The 27,383-nt window shown below is 35.7% G+C and overlaps 1 protein-coding gene across 4 annotated transcripts in view; it reads right to left on the bottom strand.

Annotated features, from left to right (window-relative positions):
- Positions 1-27,383, bottom strand: part of KIAA0825 (KIAA0825 ortholog) — a 544,517-nt gene that overhangs the window by 346,863 nt on the left and 170,271 nt on the right. For all 4 annotated transcript variants that reach the window (XM_072606108.1, XM_072606106.1, XM_072606107.1 and 1 more), the window contains 5 exons: positions 25,725-25,952; positions 19,863-20,128; positions 16,635-16,785; positions 3,553-3,743; positions 1,084-1,266 (listed from right to left, as the gene is read on the bottom strand). In XM_072606108.1, coding sequence (XP_072462209.1) covers positions 1,084-1,266; positions 3,553-3,743; positions 16,635-16,785; positions 19,863-20,128; positions 25,725-25,952 — 1,019 coding nt within the window. The remainder of the gene's footprint in view (positions 1-1,083; positions 1,267-3,552; positions 3,744-16,634; positions 16,786-19,862; positions 20,129-25,724; positions 25,953-27,383) is intronic.

Raw genomic sequence — 27,383 nt, 5'->3', positions numbered from 1 at the left:
TCTAAAATTAGTCCTCAACCTAAGACTGTCAGAGAGAACAATCTGTATGCAGCCAATTTGTTAAAAGCCAAAGAGTGGGTGAAAATTATAGGGAAATTGAAATAAAGATTGTTAATTACTTTTGGAATTTCTAACACAAAAAGTCTTGAATTGAAGATTCTCTGAAAATAATTATTTTTACTTCATCTTACCCACTGACTTAAAGAAAGACATATTAATAGGTAGGCCTGATTTATTCAAAGTAATGAAAATGCCATGAGAATTTCTTAATAATTTATAAATTAGATGAAGTTACTATTTGGTTGATGGGGAATGGGGGTGGACGTTTAACTCAAGGGTTGAAGTTTAACTCAAATTCCATTTTGAAGTTTTTCTTTGTTAAATAATGTTCTACCACAAATACCATTACAGCAAGGAGATACCCAACTGTATCAGGAGCCCAATACTTCAATTTATAACATCAAAAGCTACCTTCTGGAACATATTAAAATTAATCAAAGTAATCAGAATTCCATAGTAGTTCACAATTTTTTTGAAGCTTCAAACCTGAAATCACCTTCATGCTATACCATGAGACATCCCTATAGAACTCTAATGAAAATACATCACATATTTTCATAACTGAGGCAATGATGACATTGTACATTTGTGTAGTGATCTTTATTTTTCAAAATGCTTTTCCCACATTAGGTTATATTTGGTGCTGATGATAACTCTGTGCGGCAGGTATTATCTTCATGTTATAGATGAGAAACATGAAGTTAAGTGATTATCTAAGGTTATATGGCTAATTATTTAGTGGATCTGGAACTAGAAATTAAGTCTTCTAATTTGTATTCCCGTGTTCTTTCCATTCCTTTATGCTAAAAATGAAAACTACATTAAGAGGTAATGGATAAGACATTGGACTCTGAGTCTGGATGGTCTAGGTTCAAATCCCACCTCAGATATTTCCTCATCTGTAAAATGAAACAGCTGGATTTAATGGCTGCCCAGCTCTGTCCAGCTCTAAATCTGTAATCCTATGAAGAACAATTACTTACATAAATCATGAAACCCCAAAATAATAAGATTCATACTTACTTATGTAATTCTGTTAATGGTGATGTCAAAATTATCATTGTTGTAAACAGATGATTACAGTGGGTGTGAATTTTCAAGATCTTTTCATTTATACATTCATGAGGATTCAAAAGTTCTTGCACTGATCTACAAATTGACCAGAGCATTTCCTGAATGCATATTAAGATTGCAGTAACATCAAATCTATAGAAAAATAAAGATACAATTATATTAAAAAGCCATATTTTGACCTTGATATTTGCAATGTCACCTATATGTGGAATGAGAAAAAAAAATGCCTCTAGATAGATTGAGCATGGTCTATCAATAATAAATGGGAAAAAAGATTAAATGATGCAACTAAAGTTTCTTTTCTCTTATGTGGGACAGAAATAATATTCTCACTAGCAAAAATAAGGCCTAGAAGTGGAAAACATTTCAGAAGTCTAGATCTGTCACAGATGTGTGGCATGCTTAGTTTGCCTTGTCAGTGAAGAAAGCAAAATATGGTTTCAAAAAAAAAAACAAAAAAAGGAAAGGAAAGCCAGGTGAGATTGAGTTAAGAAAAAGAGGTAGTGAAAATTTGCTTTTCTTACCAGAAAACATGTGAACAGATGTTAAAAGATGACCTTACCCAGCGTCAAGATACAGAGAAAAAAAGACATAGGGCCCAACAAAGAGCCAACATGGCAAGTAGGAGATAAGTGGAAGGGATGACACCTTTGGAACAGCTAGAAAAACCTGAACTTTGAGAATTTTCTGATTCTAATTGTACTGATTACAAAACAATGAAATATGCAATAACATGCTTATGGTATTCACTAATTTCCCCCGTTTCTTTGTCTTCCTGTTTTTGATTTTAACTAAAGATTCACCAGTGTAGCATTACCTCAACATGTTCTATTTAAAGTTATTTTTGTATGTAAAAAAGTCTTGTGTTTAACTTTTTTAACTTGAATTTGCTATTTCTTAATTTTCTATAGATAGAGTTAAAAGGAGCAAAAGATGGAAGAAAAGGAGAAACGTGAGGATAGAAGGGAGGAAAACTAAAGAGCTGTTGGGTCACTCCAGGTATTCTAGGAAATCTTGCCTTTTGGCATCTACTTAATTGGAACATTTCTGCTAAGTGTCTAAATGTCATTTAGAAAAAGTCAAATAGATGCCAGGTACGCAGACTGTATTAAGACCATCAAGACTAACTGTCCTTGAGCAGATTCCAATGTAGTTTGTATGTAGGTTTCGCTAAATAAATTACAGATGATTAAAATAGTAATATATAATTTCAATTACCCACCAAGAAGCATTAATTTTAGATTAACACCTTACATATAACAGGTACTAACATCATGTTTGTTTAATTGGATTGTATCAGACAGACGTTTAAGAAGTGTGCCCTATCTACTAAAGGAGGTTTGAGGTAATTTTTAAAATACAAAATATTAGATTAAGTTACAAAATCCATTGTAGGGAAGGGAAGTCTCTGGCTTTGAATACAATGTTTATGCTGCCAGTGAAAACTAATCATTTGAATAGTATAGTTAAGCAATTAAATACATTTCATACTTCATGTGAATGTACTTTTATTGAGTACCTTATGAATGACTACAAGTCTTATAGTCAAAAATGATTTATTAGCAAATAAGCTTAGTGAAAGAAAATATTTTGTGCCTTCAAATGGAGTTGTGCATTTTGTTCTTTAGCAGACAATATTTTTAAATCTTGTTTAGTAATTTATTACAGCTTTAGAAAATACTGTACTTATGAAACACTGACAACAGGCCTAGAAACCCTAAAAACTGCAGGATACTTTGGAAGACGGTGATCAAGAAATGATTCTTTCTGATGGAACAAAAAAGCTCCTTAAGATCTGTAGAAGATTACAGGTATCACAAAAGATACCTGAAATTGAGGATATGTAAAAGATATGTATTAATTATATGAAAACAGAATGTTTTAAAAACATGATCACTTTATATAATAGTGTTGCTTTAGGATACCAGTTAACATATGAAATTAAATTATGAAACTCACTAATTATTACTAATTTATCTCAAAGTTAATGTCCATGACTTAATACATAATTACTGTTGCCCCAAATCTTACTTGAAATTACAATGTGCTGAAGTAGTCCTTATTAATACAAAATAAGAACAAAGAAATCCAAGAAAGAAATAAGAAAGGATAAAAAGGGACAGTAGATGAAGAGAAAGGAGGTAAGAGCTTTGAATGAGTTGAGTTTCCATTATTTAAAAAGGAATTTCCTTAATTTAGTTGTACAACTATATTATAAAGTTCTTGAAACAAAGTTTTTAGGAATGCTTCACAATTCCCTTGAACTAACTGAGGAGATTTACCTGTTACCCTTTGAAGAGTCATAAACATTTTAAATAGAAACAGCCTTAGATGAGTCAGAATTAAATTATGACTAACATAAAATTAAGGAAAACCATATATTTAAAACAAAATACCTAGAAATCACATTTCAATTACCTTATCTGTGGAGTTCTCTTATAACTGGGATGGGCCTGCGAATATCTGGAGGCCAGCAGATCCAAAGATTTCTCCAACACGTCTATGAGAATCTCTTGGGCTAACTTGGGGGGTAGAACAGCCCACAGATCATGATGGAGAGCACAGCAGAAATAATGCCACATCTGGATAGAGAATGAGCATCTTTCCCCCTGGCAAAACCACCACACATTAAACAATAGAATCACATCCTCCAAAATGTCAACTTGGTTCCTGTGAATCTTATTAGTTCAGGCTGAAAGGAAATAGCTGAAGAGTTTGAGACACTCGAAGACCAAGAAAGCTTCTTGACAAGATGTAAAACATCTTTATTGACAAAGAAACACATGTTCCTTTTCAATTACAAAACCAACTATTCTACCACAAAGCCAAACCACAAGTATTTAACCCACCATACCCTTAATTAACCTACTCCTGACCTATTGTTTAAAATTTACTTTATCTGCTTTGTAGTTGCTATACGAGTCATGCTAGCTTAAGATAGAGGCCATATCTTCTAAAAACATGATTCAAATTATTTAAATTACTTAAATATGTATATTTTGCTACAACTATTATCATTACTGACAGAGTTCTAGAATGTTTCAAATTGCCCAATTATGATGAAAGGGCAAGAGCAAAAATAATCTTGCAACTACATTCTTACAGCTATGAAAGTAACCAAGGGGGCTGGGAAACTTTTGAAGATTACATTAAGCTATTTCACCTATGACATTTTAATAACACCAGAAAAAGACACCAAAATCATATAATTTAGAAGACTCCTAGGCAGATGTTTTATTTTTATTGCTTAACATTTTAACATTATTTTATATATGCAGGAGCCAAATTCTCATTCTTTTCCCTCACCTCTGCAAATCTCTTCTCTGCACAAAGCCTCCCCTGACTGAAAGGGGAACTCTGCAAGTAGTGATGGTACAGGGGAAGGAGAGAAAAGTGAGAGTGGGGCTCCAAATATCTTTAAATCTTTAAACTTTCCTTTTTGCCAAACCAGATCACAAGATTACTTGGTATATTTCTACATTATATAAATAATATGGAATATAGTAATGTTTCTATATGATTTGGATCCTATGCATGTAAATATACCATCTAAATAATGAGACATTACATTTTCTCTCCTTAGATTAAAATGGCTCTTTCAATCATGACTTATAATTCTGAGTTGTGACTCTTCAAAGAGACATCTGTTACCCTCAAAGTTTATAGTCCCACAAGTAGACACATTTAATAAGTCACTTTATATTAACTTTTGAGTACTAAAATAATTTGTATTCAATTGAATAATGGTTTGTATTGATCTCGTGTATTTCAGAGACAAAGGCATATTGTTATTCCTACAGGAAGCATCTTTACCACCACTTTCACTACAAGAGAAGTTCATTCTAAAGCCAGAACTTTCAATCTCTACTTTCCCAGCTGAGGACTAGATTAGGTCTATAACTAGATTAAGGCATAAGCTTATAAAATTAGGCCCATGACAGTGCCTCACATTTTCTGTTATGTCCAATGATAAACGAGCATGTTTTTAAAAGTATAAACTAAATACAAAGAAATCTGGAAAAAAATGGAAAGGGGGAAAAAAGCAGGACTAGAAGAATGAAGAAAATACTAACTATAATCACACGAGGAAAAGTATATGAGAATGAATAGATGATGAATTATGATAGGGACTTTGAGGGAATAACTAAGAATGTCATGATACTTTACATAGCGCAATTAATTTAAATGCAAATAGTTACTAAGCAAATGTAGTTATATGTTCAACGTGAAGTTTTTAATAAAAAAATATAAAACAACCTGAATTTTAAAAAAGGAGCTTTGCATTTGCTTGTCTCATATTTGAGGGTGGGGAGAGGCCCTGTGTTGTTGGGGATGGGAGGGTGTGACATTGCCATAAAGTAGAATTTAGTAGCAATTTGACTATCACCATTCCTGGAGCAAATCAGGTGTGCTTCCAACACCTTGGCCCTTGTGATCTTTTATGGCCTCAAAAAAAATGGGAAAATCAACTTTATTAAGATTTATACTATAAAACTATCCCCTCCCATTTTATATTTATTTTAGTGTGTATAAACTGAATTATATCACATGATATAAAAGTCATATTTATACATATATGGATATGTAAATATGCATAACTCATAACTATGTTCCAGTGGTCATAATGTGCCTTATAGACCTCCTCATAGCTGAACTTCACTGGAAAAAGAAGAGGAATCAAGTGTTTATTTTTTATGAACTGCCACATTCTTATTGGTTATACTTGTATAAAATACTTTCTTTTTACTTCAAATGATCCTAAACTGGCAATCTTTCTAACAAGGCTTTTCAAAATGTGTACTGTTACAGCAGAAGCAACAGTGTTTTCATTAAAGACAAAATATGATGCGTTCATTTTTTCTGACCTGTTTCTTTATTTGTTGTAATTTCAAAACTATTCTACTGGTAAACATCTGTTATTTTTGCAGACTCAGTATAATGTGAGCAGATGTGAGCTTTTATTCAGATTATATATCAGGAAACAAGCAGCTGGGCTTTATTACATAAGCCACTCAGTATTATCTTTGAACAGACAATTTGTTATTCTTTGACTATTGGAAAACATAAGTTGCCCAAATTTGCGGCAGATGTGAACCATGGTAAAAGCTTGATTTTTAAAATGCACTCTGAATGCAACCAGTACTTAATCAGTGGGATACTAAACCTTTAGGTTTTCACACCCTGACAGTTTTGGTGGAAAAAAACTGTTTTATGGAAGTAATATAGTTAGGGTACAATTAATATCACAAAACCGTGGGTGCACATTGTTTCAAATATCGTAAATTACTTTATTGTCCCATCCCTATTCTCTCTATATGGCAGTTGGCTCCCTGAGAGCACTATCAGGCCTCCAGTCATGGGGATGCTATCTCCTTTGCTTTCAAGCCAACCCTACTAGAATGTTTTACTACTTCTGCTTTACAAATCAGTTGGAATAATAGGAGAAGGAAAGGGTTGTAATGTAAGTGAGGGAAAAAAATCATGTCAGATACTCCAGATGTCAAAACATTTAAAACCCAACACTATTTTTAGAAGGTTTTTATTTTCAGTGTATAGAAGAGCAGGATCACTTTATTTTTCAGAGCATAAATAATGATGCACTAGCTCTGCAATTAAATTGTAACTACTGACCATGTAAGTATATGGAAGCTACTGTACCATGTAATCACTGAGTGACTATCTTGTGATTTCCGTCTTCTAAACTAGAGCCTATATCATAAGATCTAAAAGCTGCACGTTACATGGTAATTTGTTTTCTTAACTACTTGGTAGCTTCAATAATAGGGCCGGAAAATCCACTTATTGTCTATGTCACTCTAGGAAGCTGTTCTCTGCATCACATTACATTGAAGGAAGCATTTAGAGCTGACCAATTAAATAGTGTTGGACATAGATGGTCGTTGAAAATATCATAAAGATGAATAATTTTCATTTTGACATATTCTCAGTTAGAAAAATGCAATAAGCGCATTTCAAGCTTTCAGTTTACCTGAAACCAAATTGGAGAATTTGTGAGACTGCCGAGACAGGAGAAGCCCCAACGCCTCCATTCTTATCTCCAGCTATGAGTACTCGGCCTTTCTCTCCCTCACTTGTCCTCTCTACTAATGCTGTTAGAAGTACGTCATGTGGGGCAAAAGCAGATTGAAATTGTTGGGGAAACTCTCTGGGAAGGGCTATTGCAGAAGAGAGAGAATGGTTCAGAAGAAACAGGCTCTTTCTAAACTCATCTGCTTCTCCTCTTTAATGGCCAGTATTATGCTAACAATTGTCCTACAAGTAAATGAATGTAATTACAACAAGAATTGATATTTATGTAGGACTTACAAGTTTCAAAGGGTGTTTTATGTACATTATCTCATTTTATCATGTGAATTTCCACTGGAATTAAGGTGTTGAAATAGACATCACCTGGTGGGCTCAACATTAGTTTTTATGACAAAAACAGAAATTGGGATATTTAATCTGGAGGAAAGGGATAAATACAAAAAAGTAATCAAGGTTTACATAGCTGGAGAATTTTTAAAAAATCTTTGATGGAGATAATATAAATCTTACACAAAGTTGAAATCAACTTCAAGGAATTCAAATAATGTAGTCCATGTATAATCAATGGAATTTAAGGGGGAAAATACAATTGAAATCCTGATGATGAATAATTTTAATTGACTATAGGTTTTGCTACACTGGGAATCATTAGGGTTTAATTTCAGGATAAATTTGGGATTCTGAAATATAGAACAAATGAATGAAGGCAAATCATGATCAATCAAATTCATGAAAAAGGGAAAAGGAATAAGAAAAATAGAAAATACTTAGTAAACCATACTTATCAAAATAAATATTTTGATACTTCTGACCAGTCACATCATTGTTGTTGTCTTTCCTCCAATGATTAAAATTATAATCTATACACATTCTTCCCATTCTGTGTGATTTCTATTCATGGCCTCCCATAAATAAACCATATAGAGTTGACCCAATTTGCTAGGGTCATTCTCTAATTCTTGTACTATTGTATGTCTACCAGAGCAGCAAAATAGATTTTGTATCAGTTATGGTCAGTCCAACTTTTCTGGCCACATATCAATCCAATAACATCTTTTATACATCTTTCCCTTGAATAACTTAGTTGGTAATATGTTATCATCTACTCCCAACAACTGAGTGACCTTCAGCTTAATTCTTCAGAAACTGTTATAGGGCCATATCGAGAGCTAAAAGGGATCTCAGAAACCATCTATTTCAACTCTCATTTTATACATGAGAAAACTGAGGGTGGCAAAGCTTACTCAATGTCACAAATGTTATAAAATTCAGAGCTGGGAACTGGGCTCCTCTTAATGTAGAGATGGCTCTTTCTATTGTACCCCAAAGCTTTCCAAAACATCAACCTAGAAGCACATGGGTCTCTGATCTCACAGGTCCATCCTATATGATTTTTGTTCATGTACTTATAAATTCTCCCAAAAATGAACCCCGCTTCACATTCTGAAGCTTCCCTTGTTTTCTCTTGACATTACAAAGACATCAGATGTGCTGAAAAACTGTTATCACTCACTCTTGCCACGTGACCAACCTGCATTTTTTTAAATCATGTATTTTTTTGACAACAACCTTTCTATGCAACTCATCTCCATCACTCCTTATTCATCTTGTGTTACAGGCTGCTAGAAACATCTACATTTGACTTATGAATTAGAGACTACAGTGTTCCATGACTTTCAACATCAGCTGAATATTAGCATTAAAAAGATGGGCTTCCATCTCAGAGAGAATTGTGGAATGATTCGAGGAGTTCAGTAACATACAGACAATCTAACCCACCTCCTACCCCCACTTATCTAAGCCCAACTTACTATTGGCAATTTGTAATATAAACTTGTAATAGACTAAAAAATTACAGATATATATTACACATGTATACATATACATGTGTATATACAGACATATGAGAGAGATGTGCATACACATAACCTCTATACTGTCCACATAACTATGTAGCATAGATCAGGCAATAAGCACTCTTTACCAAATTGGAGTGATTATGGAGCTCATTTAGGAGTCTATGGAATGTTACAAAGATTGAATAAGTCCAATAATATGTGCAAAAAGGAAGATCTGAAGGATCTCATTATCTAAAAGGAATTCGTCTTCAACTTAGACTGTGTAATGAATCTTCTCCATAGCAATGACAAGCATGAGTACAGATCATACTACTTCCATTTTATGCTTTAACGTATATTAATGATCAGAGGGTAATTTAAGAAGGTCATTGTGTTATATGTCTTGGGGAATCTTGCTTAATTTTGATATATGCATGAATTATTATAACAAGAGGTTGTATATGCCTAGACCACTTAAAATGCTGTCATCTATGTAGGACATGCCATTTTAGGTGGTCTAAGGAGTTTAGCATGTGCTAAACCACCGTTAAAAATACATGATGACAATGCATTCTTGTTGGAAGAGAACAGCATTTTGCTCTCCTAAATTCAAAGTATTTTCATTAAATAAGCATTTACTAAGCAAGTATAATGTGCCAGGCATTGAACTAGGTACTAGACATACAGAAAAAGGAAAAGAACCTTCTTTTCCTTCAAGGAGCTGAAAATCTACCTGGAAGAAAGATGATGAACAAAAGAGAGATGATAGACAAAATACAAACTTCTCTGTATGGCATTTAAATAATTTCACAATCTGGCCCTATACTACTTTTCTAGACTTAATTATACTCTACTCCATGCACTGTACAATCCATCTAGATTAGAAGGTTTTGGGTTTTTTTTGCTTTTTTTCATACATAGTATTACATCTGCCATATCTACGCCTTTAATTAGTTGTCTCCTCTATCTGATGGGCATTCTCTCCCCACATACACCTCATGTAATTCTTTGTTTCTTTCAAGATTAAGCTCAAACACCACCTTCAGCACAAGGCCCTTCTTTGTCCACCCATTGCTAGTGCCTTACCCTGCAAGTGTACCTTGTATCTGTGTTGCATGTGATTTGCATATACATATATATGTGTGTATATATATATATATATATATATATGTTATCTCTCCCACTAGATGGTAAACTCTTTGAGGGCAGATTGTTTCATTTTTGTCTTTGTGTCTGTGTCATCTAGCACGGAGCCTAACATAAAGAAGTGTTTAATAAATGCTTATTGCTGAATTAATTGACAACTCATACCTGACCTATTAAACTAAGCTGTCAGGGAAAAAGAAAAAAAATAGATGAAAGAACAGACATTGACACAGACTAATACCATTTCCTAAGGAAGTTTAGTAATGCAAATTAATTACCTTAACAAAGAGCTTTAAAAAAAAAAGAACCTCAGTCAGCAAACACTTGCTTACCTTGCTGAGCTGAAGGATAAAGTAGGCAAGGTAATGGCAGAACACAGTAAAAACCCAACTGTAAAATCTCATAGAAAAGTATGATAGAAAGTTATGAACAATAGCCTCCCACAAAGTAGCAATGAATAATGAGGGAGGGGAACTTAAAGAAAACTTTATGGCAGACTTTACTAGGAAAAATCATCCTGAGAATTTTAAAAGGTGAAATAGAAGGTCATCTGTAGTAATTTTTATTACTCTTGTATCCATCAATGACAGTAGAGACTTTTTTAACATGACAAATCCCCTAAGTGTTACAAGAGAAAGTAGAAATGTCACTAAAGAAAATAAAGATGAGAAAAAAAGTTAAGACAATTATATATGAGCTCAAGGTATCTCAATTTTGAGGGGAGTGAGGGACTGATTCTCAAAAGACCTGAGATAAGAATGCACAAGTCTTGGAAAAAATCTTGGACCTATTTATTGCCCCTAAAATTTATATGATAACATTAATGAGAGAAAACTGTGGAATAGCTGATAGTGAGCTGGCCTCAGGGTCAAGAAGACCTGAGTTCAAGTCTTATTTCTGATAATATACTGGCTGTGTGGCCCTGGGAGAGTTATTTGACTTTTCAGCAGTTTAGGCAATACTCTAAGACTTAGTTTCTGAGCAAATGCTGATATTCATTGGGAGAGGGTTATTACATCAATGGCTACATCAATGAGGTTGGAAGTCTGATTTGAAATTTAGAAAGATAAACCTGACACATGCTTTTACTTCAGAGCCTTTACGGAATGTTTATGAGAGCAATCTACACAAGTGTCAAGGGCGTCCTAGACGGACATATGAGAATAACAACAATAGCAGCGATCCCTTCTGCTATCGTTAATGATGATATGAATCAAACTAATAAATCAACTATGCAAAACAGAGCAATTTAAAAAGTCATTTTCAAAAGCTAATATAGGCTATATTTATTTTCCCATGATAGTTGACAAAGTATTAGAACATTATACGTTCTTCACACAACAGTACATGCTGTAGCTGTTGCCATGATAAGGACCAGAGAGGGAAAGATAACATACGTAAAGATGGGTGTTAAATACTACCACTGACAGAAGCATCTTGAGGAGAAAGACTTCCAGCAAAGAAGGCGACATAAAAGGTCCTAAACAAGCTTGTTTCCCCTTGAGAAGCACTTTAACAAATAAGGGAAAAGATCAATGAAGCAAAGATTCAATAAAATCAGAGAAATACCGCTTAGTTCATTCATCCAGGCTAGGACTACATAAGATGATAGCCAGAAGTCAAGAGCTTTCTGGTCAGGGAAACATCAGGCAGCCCTGAAGCCACTGCAGCTGGAAAGCCAGTATAATCCCTAATATTTCTCCAGGACCAGAGCAGGGGACAAAACCAGCTGCTGGTAGGTAACTATTTTTTAAAAAAAAAAAAAAAAAAGAGGAGCAGAGGTGTCCTCAGGAAACTTACTCCTCTGGGCTGTCCCAGAAGCTGGAAGCTAGCATAACCTCTGATATCTGGTCTTACGGCTGGTCAGGGCCATACCAAAGAATGTGTTCTGGTAGGTGGCTACTCAAAGAGGAAGAGACAGGGTGGAGGTGCCAGGTTGGCTTTTGCTTCAGGGACCTTCAGGATGATTTCCAAAACCCATTTTGAGCCTGATGGAGCACCAGTAAAGAACAAAGCCAGCCTCTGGTAGACGATCTCATGAGGAGACAGCAGTGGGGCAGCACCTGCATAGAGATGCAAGGAGACAGATACTGAAATCAAAGATTGTGATAGAGGCCCAGACAAGGTGGCAAAAGAGATCTAGATACAGGACCAGAATCTAATTGACACATTCAGGATTGCAGTAAGGAAATAGCAGTAGTATTTTTATTGTACTGGGGAAAACCAAGGCCTAAACAGCCTATTCAAAAATATATGACGGGATAGAGCCTGGACTGAGCCTGGATCTGGCACAAAATCTGAATCTAGGATCTGAGGATGGAGACATAAGTAAACGGAAGAAAAATTCTAATAAAACAACAATAACAACAATAAAATAATTCAGGTTAAAGGAAAGTTCAAGAGGTTAACATATTGTGAAGATATAAAGAGCATTGATTCTTAACTGAACAATAAACATTGCTTTGAAAAACTAGCAAATGGTCTGTGGAATTCAGAATGTAATTTTAAACTTAAAGTATTTCTTTAAGCCACAAGGACTCTAAAAGTCAATTCAAAAAATGAGATGAAAAATGAAATTAAAAGCACTGCAGGAAAAAAATCAAAGAATAAATACTTTATTAAAAAAGTAGAGGATTCCACTCAAGAAGCGGCTACCTTCAAAAAAATAGAAATAACATGAGACAACAAGAAATATTAGAACAAAGTCAAACGGCTAATAAAATTAAAAGAACATGTGAGATATCTACTAACAAAAACAATTGACAGAACAAACCAAAGAAAGACAATTTAAGAAATATTGGACTTCCTGAAACATTGCCTGAAGAAAAAATGTGGATCCCTGTATTAAAAAATCATAAAATAAAATTGTCCCAAACTATTAAAACCAAAGAACAAAGTAAAAATATAAATGATCCACTGTTCATTCCCAAAAGAGATCTCAAATTGAAAAGACCCACAAATATCATAGCCAAAATACAGGCATTTCAAGCTAAAGAAAAAATGGCACAAGCAGTCAGAAAGGAAAAGTTCAAGTACCAAGGGACCACAATAAGGATCACAGAGGCTATGTTAAATTACTGTAAAAGGAAGGAAATTGTGGAATATGACATGCCAAAAGACAAAAGAAAAAGCCTTATACCCAAGAATTAGTTTATCCTGAAAAACTAAATATCATCCTAACAAAAGAACAGAGGACATTCAAGCATGCCACATATAAAGGCCAGAAATGGGTGGAATCTTTGAAATTCAAACATAGGAGATGCTGACAGGGGTGAAATAATGAGCATTTTTTTCTAACATTGGGAGAAGACACAATGTATTTAGAACACTACTTTCTTCAAGAGTCAATGGAAAGTAAAGAAGGAGAAACACAGAACTTGAGTGTGATCTGTTCTGATTTCTTGGTTTTATGAGAGGGAAGAAAAGGAGGGAACAGAAGGAATGCATTAGGAGGAAAAATTTATTCTTTTTATGGTCTGCCAGAAGAACATATAATGGTGGAGATGGGAGTGAAGAGATAAAACATCTCAGAAACACCACAGTTATCAGAACTAGGCAACAAATAGTTCAAGCTCATACACGTTTTGGTGTAAAAAAAATACAGGGAAATGGGTGGGAACTGGCAGAGAGTTCTCTAAAAGGGAAGGTATAGTTGAAGAGAGAAAAATCACAAGGAAAACAAACCAATCGTTTTGGAAAGAAAATTGTGTTACCATGCTTTTTCCAGGTAAACTTTCAGTAAGAAGAACAGAATCTGACTAAAGCTGACAAAACCAAAGAAATGCAGTATGTAATTCAGAAAATGGAACATAGCTCCCTTTTATGAGTTTAGTTAAAATGCTCAAACACAGAACAGACAGTTAGGGATGTCTATAGGTGGGATAAACATCTTCGCAGAATTCCCTAAGCTTCTAGCAGATTTTGGATTCAACATTATGGCAAACTACACCAAGAGTCACTGACCTTGACTTTGAGCTAGGGAAATTTGGGGCAGGAAAGATGGAACACAGGCCAAGTCAGCAAGAGGCACAAAAGCAAGCAAGGCAAAAGGAGGGATCATACATAGCAGGTGGATAGGAAGTCAGAAAGCGATCAGGGAGTCCTAAACCAGGGTGATGAGGATGATAGAAACTCAAACTGTGCCTGGGGCAAAACCTGCATTGTTCCTCAGTCCCAAGGCTATAAATTAAGAAGACATCTTTCTCCCTTTCCTCTTTTATCAGTGCATGACTGTGGCTGCTTTTAATATTGCCATATCTGTAAATGTTATTTCTTTAAGTGATTTCTCAGTAGAATTAGTTAATTTTAGTTAGCTAAGATTAGTTTAGTTCGGAGGATTATTAGCAGTTAGACTGGGAACAGAGGGAGGCCAAATCCAGAAAACAAACCCAGTTCAGATTCCTCAACATAAACTGGCTGAAATAAACTGTATATTTTAATTGAGAGTACAGAGCAGTAGAAGGAGATAGAGAATAATACTTGAGGTCAGATTATTTCTGGGACACAAATGGATAAAAAGCCCAAAGCTACAAGCAAAGTGTGGGTGATTTGACTTTCACTTTCAAGCCACCAGGGGCTACCTCTTTGGTTCCCACCATTGTTTCAAAAGAAAGCTCCACCCCTCTGAGAAGAGAAAGTTGAAATAAAATCATGCCTACACAGAAACAGGAAGAAAGAAACAGGAAGCTTTCCTCCCCTCTCAGCATGCTAAGGAGACCTTGCTCAGGAGAACCTCCTGATGCCTCACTAAAAAGTAGAGAAGAAAATCTACGATCCCTAAAGTAACCTTAATCAGCAACTGAGAGCAAATGCCAAAAGGTAAAGGCAATACAAGGAGTCAGAGCAAAGAAAAAAAATAAACCTTTTAACCTTAATCTAAGGCTTGAGAAACAAATAATTTGGGGGACAGAGAGCCCCTGAAGAAGGATAACATGGAAAAGTTCTGGTTGGCTACATGGTTACATGAAGACCAACACAAAGAAAACCCAAATACCTACTGAAATATTTTTGGCACAGGAAGACATCACTTCACAGACCAATAGTAAAGGCTGAAAACTGGTACGTGGGGATTTGCTGAATGTAACCTGGTATGGTTTACCTCTGAATTAATTATGGAGCAGCTAACATCCAAGACCTGAATCAACAGGTTCTCCATGGGAGACATCAGCAAGAAGTCAGACTATAAAATGTCAGCCAGAGGGTCTCAAAAGTGGCTGAGTCATACAGATTTGTTTATGGAAATGGGAGCATTTATGGTGGCAGTTTTGGCCCAGGTCACCATCAGAATTTATAGATGAAGGAGTTTCGCTTTGGTGATCAGTGTAGAGTATGTATGGTAATCATAGAAACTCAATGCATTGCAGCAGGCTGTAATACCAGATAATCACAATATCAGGGCAGTGTTTTGTCTCAGGACTGTTTCTAGCCAAAGATGAGAAAAAAGAATAATGAAAACAATTAGTATTATTAATAACAGCAACAAAAGTAGCTGATATTTATATTGAAAAACACGTGAGATGCATGATCTCCTTTGGTCTTTCATGACAGCTTTGAGGTGCAGGTGTTTTATTAATCTGCATTTTAGGTATGAGGAAACTGAAGCCATGAAAGGTTACGTGGCTTGTCCAGGATCGTGCAATGAGAATTGTTTAAGACTTTCCTGACTTCCCAATATCACATGGCCTCTCAACTATGGTCAGCACTAAGTTGAACAATGTGTAGACAATGTACATGCATGGACAATGAACTGCACCCAGAATTAAACAGGAGGGAGGTAGCTCTGAGGAAACCACTCGCTGCTTCTGATGTGATCCCAAACTTCTTCTTAAAAACGATGTTCTATTTAAAAAATGACACTGATACTCTACAGCTACATCTCATGGAATACCACAGTCTCCAAAAAGAAAAGCTGAGGGTCACCTGAAGGGCAACAGGAAGTGCATGGTGGGTGGGAGTGCACTGTAATATATTACCAATGAATAATTGTACAAGAAAAACCAAGTGGATAAAAAATGCCTATTATCCAGCCTCTGATATATACTTAGATGGACAATCTATACATCGTTCATATATCTTAGACAGACACTGAGCAGACAGGGGAAAATAACCAAAAAAACCCGAAGCATTTCCTATCATCAGTACCTCAGAAAATGTGAATGTTGCATTTGTCTTGGCATCATCATCTTTTTCTCTGTGTTCAATTATTTTCCTTCTTGGTATATAGTATTGCAGTATTTTAGCTCAAATTAAGATATTTTTATTTTAAGCAGAAGGAGAGTACTTATGTCTAATTATTCCATAATTTTAGGAACTATGTTTTTCTAAGTATAAATCCAATATTTAAAAAATATTATTCTAGCAGTCCTTGTGTTCATGTAATACCAATATCATGTTTTTAATTAGTCAGAAAGCAGGTAGGCAGTCAAACATATTTGTGTAAGAAGGAGGAATATAAACTTAACTTCACACCTCATAAAAAGCTTTGTAGTCATCCCAGTGGTGGCTCTCTGCATCCTGTAAAATGCTTGTAGCACAAACTGTGAAGCAGTAGTCTGTAACCTGAAGCTGGAGTGTGCTGATGAGTTCCTGATATCGTTGGACAGGCACTAGGAAGAGGGGTCTGTTCAGAGGGAATGATCAAAGACACAGAGATTTAAGGCCTGTGCAGTAGGAGGTATCAATCTCCAGAACTACAAATGGTTTTGATTATTAGATATCCATCATTCATTTCCTCCCAGCACTAGAGTACTAAAACCTATGTTCACTTAAAAAAATAAAAAGCTGGTCTTTGTTTTGCCAGTTCTTTGAAAATTGTACATCTGATATTCTACAAATATGCTCTTTAGCTTTAGACAAATTTCATTGTCAATAGGTCATTCATAAATAAAATTATTTACTGTAAGTCTGTTTCAAATACCAGTATATTATCTAGGCAACTGATACAGAATTTCATAGTTGAAAGAGACTTTGGCCACCATTGCATTCAACTTTTTCACTATAACCTTCCTGACCAATGCTTATTCAGCCTTTCCTTGATAACCTCCAATGATGTGGAACTCACTCCCCACTAAGATAACTCATCCCACTTTTGAATAGCTCTAAATAATAGAAAATTCTTCCTTACTTCAAAACTAAATTTCCCTCTTTGCAGTTAGCACCCATTACTCTTGTTTCATTCCCTGGGAGCCTAATAGAAAAGATCTTATCCTTCTTCTCCCTTACCACCCTTCAAATAGTTGAAAATAGCCATTCTATCCCTGAGTATTTTCTTCTCCAGGTTAAAAATGACCAATTCCTTTAACTGATCCTTTAATGAAATGAACATAAGACCTATCACTATCCTAATGATCCTTCATAGGACACTGTTTCATGGATAACACATAGGAGGCACTGGAGGTTTCAGTCTCCAGCCTCTAATAGGCTCACTCTTGATCTGGTCAGACAGGCAGACAGCTTCAGAGGAGTTAATAACCAGCTTTATTCTAATCTAATCTTCTCAAATGGTTGCTGAGAGTACTAGCTCATACAGCATTCCCTAACCACTCCTCTCACAGGGGCTGGCGAGAAGTGGGGGTAGGCAACTACCCCTATATCCCCGATAGGGTCAATTGAGACAGGTACACTTGTCCATTCCCCTCAATGGGGGCCAGTTGAGGCAGGTACATGCATTCCTCTATGCATTTACCCATGGTTTCCCTGTGATTCTCCCTCCCATCCACTGACCAACTTGGACTTCCTTTTATAGGGCAACAGACAAAGAAGGCATCTTGACAGCTTAATGCAATATTGTTATTCTGCACAAACGTAGTAAATATTACATTATGTCGTCTTTTATCTCACAGAGCAGCCTCAGTAGGACTGTCTATCACCATGATTCTAAGAACTACTGTCTAGAATCCTTGGGGCTATTCTGGGAGCTATTATCTAACACCTGGAAAGTAGACATTCCCATGGCCATAGATCCTGAGAAACTAATAGTATAACCAAATCCTCCTTATATATAGACACTCTACCTCATTATAGTCACTACAGAAACAAATGCATTTTTCATAAGTAACTTTTATAAAAACATCCTGTCATTCCACCACATGCTTTTTAAACTTTCAGATTTTAATTATGCAGACATTATCTTACAAACTGCTTTGAAAATTCAATGAAAAAAGTGATTTCTGACACTTTAAAAATAAATTAAACTATGAATCGTTACATCTGATAACTTAAGGAAATAAAATTAACTAAACATATTTTAATAATTATTTTATTTCCCTTTCAACTATTTCTTTCCATGTAATTTTTCTTTATAGTAAGAAGAAGCATCGCTTCTAGTATGTACTTGTATGAATGGTAGAACTAGAAGCAGGACCGGTAAGTGAAACTTACTGAAAAAATTACTGAAATTACTGAAATTTAAGGGAGTTGGTAGCATTTGTACTACTCTAGCAAGTAGAAATAACTAAACTGAGTATGTACTCAGTATGTACTTAATTATGTACTTAATTAAGTTAAGGGGCTTCCTCCTACTAGCAACAGTGTCTCAGGAGGCCCAGTGCCATGTTGATTGCTACCTTAGTGGAAGCTTCTTTGTCAGAGACCTTGCCAGCATGTCTTCATTTCTTCCCCATAGGGGAGTGTCTCAACATCTTTCCTCCAACAGGGGTTGTGTTCTGAGGTTTGATACTCCCCCATCTCCCAAGTTGAATTTGTCTTAAAAAGATGATTTGAAGGGACCCTTCATGCTCTTTATCCTAGGGCATGTTTTGTGTTGTTCCCTCTAGGCACCAAAATTGCTAGTTATAGTTCTGGTGACTAGTTTTTTCTATATAAGAAGTATAAGCAGCCACTGATTTATGGGTGCCTCAAATGTTAAAATTATCAGCCAGGAGTAAAAGTGGCCACAGTATCACCCCTTTGTTTCTCACTGCTGCTACTTGGGATTTTCTTCCCAGTTTCTTCCTGAGAATGCCCTGTGTCCCTATTCTCATCCTTACCTCTCTCATTCAACCCAAGGTCAGTCTGGCAGAAGTTGTGATGTTAACTGTTAATGGTGGTAAGAGGGAAATAGAAGGCCAGTAGATGAAAAATTCTTCCCTGGATGTTCTTCCTCCCTTCCCCAAACCCCATGCCACCAAAACTGACTTCTCAAACTTATAAATTAACTTTTAGAAAACTACTTAGAAGTAGAAAACTATGTACATAAAAATAATATTTTCATTCTCCTCCTAACAGAAAAAAATTAACATCACATTCTTCAAATATCATAGCCAATACCATTATATTAAATTGTTATATTAAATTGTTGTTCTAGGGTATGTCTACATTAATCACTAAACTAAATCAAATTAACTTTCTACATAAACTTGAATCACTGGCAAAAGAATTTACAGGTATAATTCATACTCTCATGCAAAACTGCTTATTCAAATTCTATGTACTTCATTCTTTAACAGACTCATTAAAAAACAAACCAGAAAACCATTGTCCTGTCTGTATTTAAAGACTGTGTTAGGCCTTAAAGGAACACTTCCAAAATTGATGTATATTGTTTCACACATTTCATAGCTTTTCTTTAGATATTTAAAAAATAGATGAAAATTGCATTATGATCATTAACTACGTCTCAGATGTCATCATGGAACTTTAACTGATATCAAAAGATGAAATAAAATGTTTACACTATGAACTTTACATAATACTTACTTTTTACTTGTTTCTTTCATCAAATCATCATAGTGCATAAAATGCTGCAAAACAAATATTGCTGTAGCAAGAAGAGTATACAAATTTTGCAAGGGTATTTTGGAAGGAACTTCCTTGCTTCTCTCTTCCAACCTTGCCAGGACAGCTGTTGCTACTTTGCAACAGGCCTCCACAAAGTTTGCTCTAATTTCCTGAAATGAACCGTCCCTGCATGCAAGAGCTAGAGGAAGCATCATGTCAAGATCTTCCATGATGTCAGAACAAAACTAGGAGAGAAATAAATGTGGCATTGAGTTATTTGTGTTCTGTCAACACCAGGTAACTTATGAACATTATGGCCAAATTCCTCAATAACGAATTTGGCATCAAAAACAAAATATGTTGACTTTCCAGTGAGAAGAGACAAAACTTTTATTTCAGAGGATGAAATGCCAAAAAACACTTCTCTATAAGTAACACCTTCCTTACTCTGCTTTCCCCAGAAAGAAAATCAAACAAAACAAAAAGGAGCCCTGACTCGACCCATAAAGTTCCAAGAAAAATGGGTGTACCCACAATACTTATAATAAGAAAAGGGCTGAAGAGTGGGAGAGGAGAATGTCCCAGGCAGGAAGTGACATTCAACTCAACTAGCTTTGAAACTCTGGTGAAGAAAAGCTTCTAGGGCAGAGATGCATGATTGGTATGGGAAGAGTCTCTTTCACAAGGCCAGGGTCTGACCTGGAGGCCAATCTAGGACCCTTTAGTGATATATAAACTATAAGGAATGACAGGAATTACTGGATGAGCCGGATAAGCTAAGAATCAGTTCATAGGCAGATTTGCAGCCAATGACAATGTTGAGCACTGGAAAAGCAAGCCAGAGGAGGAAGTGGTCCCCTAGGGCCTGAACTCCTTCAACTGATTAAACACTGCCTCCTGTAGGTATGCGTAAGTGGCACAGAACTAACTCAGAAAGCTTGCTAGCTAGAGGCAGTTGGTGGTGAACACTGGAACTGTGACTCCTGATTGAACAGGGCCAGAAAGAAACAGAGAAGCAGGACAGCTTTGAGAATTATGAAATATATGTTATTATATTTAGATTTATTACATCTATACTAGGGGAAGCTAGGTGGCATAGTAGAGTGTGAGGCCTAGAATAAGAAGACCGGAGTTCAAATTCAACCTGAGGTGCTTACTAGCTTTATGACCCTGGACAAATTACTCAACCCTGCTTGCCTCAGTTTCCTCATCTGTAAAATGAGCTGGAGAAGGAAATAGCAAACCACTCCAGTATCTCTGCCAGGAAAACCCTAAAAGGGGGTCCACAAAGAGTTGGACACAACTGAAAATGACTCAACAACAACATATCTACATTTAAATTTAAAAGGAAAAACAAACTACATAATAATGATTCACAGATTTATTATAATCATCTTTTTCTGTTCTACTTTGTATATAGAAGTGCCCATTTTATTTGGCATTTGTTAAGTTTTCAGAATAATGATAAGTGAAAATAAAATGTAAAACCAAAAACTAACTGTGGACCCAGAAGTCTTCCTGGTTTTAGGAAATGTCAACCTTATGGTTCAGGATGTCTTGGCCTGGAAGAAGCCTGCAATGCTATAAGAAGTCTAGCAGCCTCCCTGCCCCACTAAATGAAGAAGCTGAGGGGAGTCTCTTAAGCCCCTTAGTCACTCCTCAGTCGGACAAAGTAAAGCCTGTAATAATGGCTGAAAGCACCATGTCCTGCCGGCAGGAAGACTGAATATGAACTATTGATCTGCACACCAGGTCTAGGCTCCCTGCTCTGTCTCCCCAATGTCTTGGGGTCTGGGTCTGCCTGACCCAGATATTAAAGCTATAAAAAGCCACCTCGTATCTTCTGGTTTTGGACATTCTTTTCCCCTCTCCACCAGGGATCCCAGAGGGAACTGATCGGTTTCCATCCTCCCTGACTGCATTTCTCTCAAGAAGGCTTAGCCTGGTTTTCTTTCTCTCTGCTTGCCTTCCTCTATCTCCTCCTTTTCCGTGTTTGGTGATCTTCCCTTCCTTACACTGTACCTTAGAATGTCAAACCTCACTCAAACTACATTAAGACAGACACAAAGTACAGATGGTGCCTTTCTGAATATATATGATTTTATTAATCATGTTTTTTAATACGTATGATTTTATGTCCTGTTGTAAAGAACTATATATCATCAAGCCATATTTGCCTGACTGACTCATAATTATTAGGCTATGCTAGTGTGACTTCTGAGGAATATAGCACAGAGGGACCAAACCAAGAGACTACTTGGATAAATCTCCATAGACTAAGAAGATCCAAAGGACTAGGACAAGAGCATAGAGGCATCCAGGTCTCGGAGAGCTACAGAGCTCCCAAGTGCTCCTTGCCGGTGGGTGGAGCATGTAATTATTAGGATGCGTGTGGCATTGACGACCCTAGGTCCTTATCATTATACTGGATCAAGGATAGAGATAGTGTTTATGGTCGTTCAGCCAGGACTCTTCATAAACCCCATTGGGGTTTTCTCAGCCAAAGAATCAAGAGCGGTTTACCATTTCCTTCCCCAGGTCATATTACAGATGAGGAAAACTGAAGCAAAGAGGGTTAAGTGACTTGCCCAGGGTCACACAGCTAGTAAATGACTGAGGCTGATTTGAACTCAGGTCTTCCTGACTCCAGGTCCAGGGCTCTATCCACTGAGCCACCTAACTACTCTAATAGAGATATTACTATTTATCTAACCGCTATGAGTTAGCAAATGTCTAACTAGTCAAGTAAAGTTGACAGAAATGGCACATTTGGATGCTTTCTGTTTGATTACTACTCATTAGCTAGTGGAGAAGTGCTGTAGACCCAAGTTGAGGCCCTCCTCCCATACCTCTCATTCTTCTCTCATCCTTGCATTTTCTTTTCCCCACAGCTTGCATGCTGACTGATTTGTCCCTTGGTCCCTTCAGGTCCTGGGTCAGTCTCCTTTCCCATCTCTGGCTCTATTCCTATTGTAAGATTTGGGGGCAGGTCCAACTCTGGAAGCTTTAAGAGTGGGGCCCACCTGAAACAGGGCTCCATAGCTCCTTTACCTTCTCCTCTACCCACAGTGAACCAGTTAGGAGAAGGGGTTAGACAACTATAAAATATTAAAACATTATGCTTACTAAATAACCATTGGGAAGAACTTACAAAGAAATATAGTATTTATTTGGAAGAAGCAATTTCTAGGTTCTTTGAGCCTCCTCTCCGTGTTAATTATCAGTTAAACTTTCCTAAGAAATGTAATTGTCAGACTCCATGCCATCAAGTTTATCCATTTCTCATTGTTTAGCATCAACAACTCATTTAAATAGTTCATCTGGAGGTAGTAGAGTTAGTTTCAGGCAGCATTTTCTCATCGTTATCATGTCTTCTACTTTGGTATCGCTTCTGATCTCTACTGTAACCAATAAATCTGACTACATACATAGAGAGGAAATGGTTACCATATCAATTATTACCTGCCTCATCTAGTAAAATGGAATCACTTCATTTTTTTCTATGTTGCTTGATATTCCCTGCATCTAGCACCTTCCAGCTCTCTTCTGGAAGACATTTATAATATACATACATGCAGTTTCTGAATAGCAGATAAGCCTTTGGACTCTTCTATTTCTTAGTTCCAAGTCAAATTTTCTGCTAATCTCTTTCCTGTGTCCACCTTCCTGTGTCCACTAGGTGATATCAATCTAGTATTCAGCAGTGTCCTTTTGTAAAAGGTGACCAACATTCCAGTAAGACACTCAGAGCCAGGTACCGCCTACATCCTTGATTCCTACTTTAAGACCATCCATACCTTGGGGAGTCTTCATACCACTGAGAATAGGAAGGGATGTGGGAATGGAAAAGAAAAAGGGTTTTATTTTATTTTTAGCCAAAGAAATACATGAATCTACCCTTTAAATGTCGAGGAGTTACTATCTGCAGGCACCCCCAATTGTCACATAGCCAGGAGGCAGTAAAGCATACGGTCTTAATGCAATTTTAAGCATTAATCACTTCAGAAGTATAAATGCTGCAAACTTACAAAAAAGCCCACATCATTGGAAAATTACTGAATTATTTTTGTGAATTGTGAATAATAAATTTAAAATTTTTTTTATTTTAATAAAATAAGGTATCTTGTCATTCTGCACTATGTGTACAACAGTTTCTGGATGACATTTTCTTAGACAAATGGATCAGCAGAGGAGGTCCTCTTGCTTGGCCACCTGATTTACCTCAACTGGGCATTTTCTTTTGGATTACATCAAAATTATGTATGCATCAAAACCTCATCCTTTTATGATTTTAACAAGTGCACCTGAGTCACTGAGCAGCAGCTGAAGAAAGTTGTTTCTTTAAGTTCAAAAATGAAACAGAATGATGTACAGTGGTTATACTGAATTTTAGTAAGAAATAAAACTTAAAATAATCTTTTAATTTTTCGTAAGTTTGTAGCATTTGTACTTACGAATTTGTTAAATCTTAAAACTGCACTAAGGCTTTGGAGACATCCTGTGGAGAAAATAAACATACTGGGTATTTTATTTGCATTATCTCCTAAATTATTCTAATGATATTGTGTCCTATTTCCACCAAATTTCTTGAACATTTATCTATATCTAACAGATTAAAGTTTTTGACACATGAACTATATATGACAGGTTATCACAAATAATTCTAAAACATCAACTGCATGTATTTAAGATCTGTTTATAGATTACAGATAAGAGGTCATAGGGGTGGTGTTCCCTAACTTTATTCATGCTTTCTCAAGGTTAGAGGGGTATTGAAGAGGGAAACTGTCCAAGAGCCAATCCTCTACAACTGGCTGTGGTTTAAGGTTGCTTGATCAAGACTTATGGTACAGGTCCAGGTGAGGAATGCTTCCCTGAAATAGAGCAGATGATTTTCAATGGTTCACTTTTTAAACTTTTTAAAGAGAGTATAATTGCAAGGAAAACCAATGGTTCTGTCTGAGATTTCTTTCTCTGTAAATATGACAGTTTGTGAATACTGATAGTTTGTGCAATTACTTCTTTTTTAACATAATATTCTCTATCTATACTTCTTAAAACTCTTGTAAATATTAAAGATTGAGGCAGAGGATGTAATGACATTCATATAAGTGAGAAAGACTTAATGATCAACCAAGTCAGACTGTTCCTGCAAGGGAACGCCTATTCTGACTTTGCTTACTTTATGTGGAGCCAGCCATGTTTCTAACATATTGTAGAAACCTGTGTTCCCACTTCCCTATTATGAATAAAGGAAAAGCAAGGCAGGGACAGGACTGAAAAGTCCTTCCACTGTCAGACATTTACAGGTAGAAAATAGTTTTTATGAAACAGCATAAGGTCTTACTCCTAAATTCCCCTCTGCATATTCTACAAAACTTTGTGAGATTATAATCATCGTACTAAATTTTATGTTCTCTTCCCTTAGGTAATGCATGGTAATTGACAATCAAAGGCAATGCATGACCAGAGGATAAGTGGTTTCCAAAAAAAAAGGATCAATAAAGTCTTTTTTTTCCAATAAAAATATGTGAAAAACTTTTAATAGTTAAGTTGTGACCTTAGCCAAATTGTGAAACAGGCTATAACATATTTAGGCAAAATGAACTTGGAGGAATAGCAAATGTTTCAAATATAGAAAAAGCCAAATGTAAAAATGAAAAGGAAAATTAGAAACATTTTAAAGACATAGATAATCTGGCAATACCACTTATTGTTATAAATTTCCCATGAAAATATATTGAAATATTTCTAATAAGGATTTATTAAACTCTAAAAAGTTGGGAGAGCGTATCTTGTTCCCACTGTCTCCCAGCTAATTTTAAATCACTTGATACTTGCCTTTGCAATTTTCTTTGGTTGGTCTTCCTCAGGAGTTGCTCTGCATGGCTCCCAAAGTGACTGAATATCTACAAGACTCATAATATAGTTTACAGCTGAAGATTTTTCATCCTGTTCACGATGGAGAATTTTAGTGGTATGATCTTCCATAGCTATTGTTAAACACCGTATCACCGAAAGAGATACCTCTTTAAATGCACTTCTCCAGCCAAAATCTAGTAAAGTATACTGAAATAAAAATTTATATAACATAAACCCAACTCCACAATGAACATTTTTATTGTTATAGATGTAAAATTATGGCTTCTATTATACAAGTTGAATATAGATATTCTTTATTTACACTATGAAAATTACTCTTATAACCTTGAAAATATTACCTTGTGAATACAGTATAATGTAATAGACAAAAACATATGCATTCTTAATCAACATTAATATACCAACATTTCATTTTAAGTTGTCAGTAGATTTAATCAAAAGTGCTGTTTTTCAAAATTTAATTTATTAAATGTAGTCCAATAACCATCTCTATGAGAGCCAAAAGCTGCACCGATTTATCACCTAACGTAACCTGTAAATTCAATATATTTAATAAAGTCTAAATTAAATTTTAGAGCTATTTTTATAGTTTACCGTTAACAGATACTGTGACATGTTACTATTAAATATTAAATCATTTATTTCCTTTGCATTATTGTAATTTTAAAAAATACGATTAGAAACAAGATTTACTTTGAGAAGGCAAGTTATCACCCCTTCCTTAGTCTTATCCAGAATGTTCTTTAGCTTATCTCCTTTCCACGGTCACAGGCAGAATTACCTTTAGTTCTACTAAATATAAGACATAAAATAAATTCACAGCCTTTTTGTCTATGAAGTGAAATTAAAATGTCCCCCCCATTTTATGAAGTCTCAAATGTGTCAAATGGCTAGAAGTGTGATGCGGCATCAGGTGGTGAAAAAGGGCCGGACTGGGTCAAGAGATCTGGGCGTGAGTCCTGGCTGTGCTGCTAAGCAGCTGTACGGCCAGGAGCCGTTTACTCAGTCTCCTCAGGACTTAGTTTCCTCATTAGCTATAAAACAAAGGAGCTGGAGTCACTTATTACCAAGATCTCTTTCAGTTTATTATTTCTATCATTTGCTTGTTTTTTATGCGCTCTGTTGTTCGGCCAACAACCTTTGTTGCATTAGCGGGGCAGCATACAGACCACTGTATTAAATATTTGGAGACATTATTTATAAACATGCATGCATGTATGTATATACACACATGTATGTAAGTGCACATCCATACATATGTGTATGAACCAGAAGAGACTTGAAAAGTTGGAATACAACCATACATTATGTTCTGTACGTGTGTATAAATACACACACATACACACATTACACATATAAAATATATTAATGTAGAATTATATGATTCTCATAGAATTATATGAAAACATGGTGCACATGAATGAGACATTTATAGAATAATATATTAATGGGTACACATTCTTGTGTACATATAGCTTACCTAGTGAAATAAATTCAACCTAACCAAATCATTTGTAAAATGATTACCACTATCCCATAGCTTCCATTAAAAAAAAAATAAACAAATTCCAATAGGAAAAAAATGTAATAACATAAGATGAAAATTTCTTCATTCAT

Source organism: Notamacropus eugenii, chromosome 4 (assembly GCF_028372415.1).
Source record: "Notamacropus eugenii isolate mMacEug1 chromosome 4, mMacEug1.pri_v2, whole genome shotgun sequence".
Classification (NCBI taxonomy): domain Eukaryota; kingdom Metazoa; phylum Chordata; class Mammalia; order Diprotodontia; family Macropodidae; genus Notamacropus; species Notamacropus eugenii.
The sequence above is the reverse complement of the archived record's forward strand: the minus strand, read 5'-3'. Positions and strand labels throughout refer to the sequence as shown.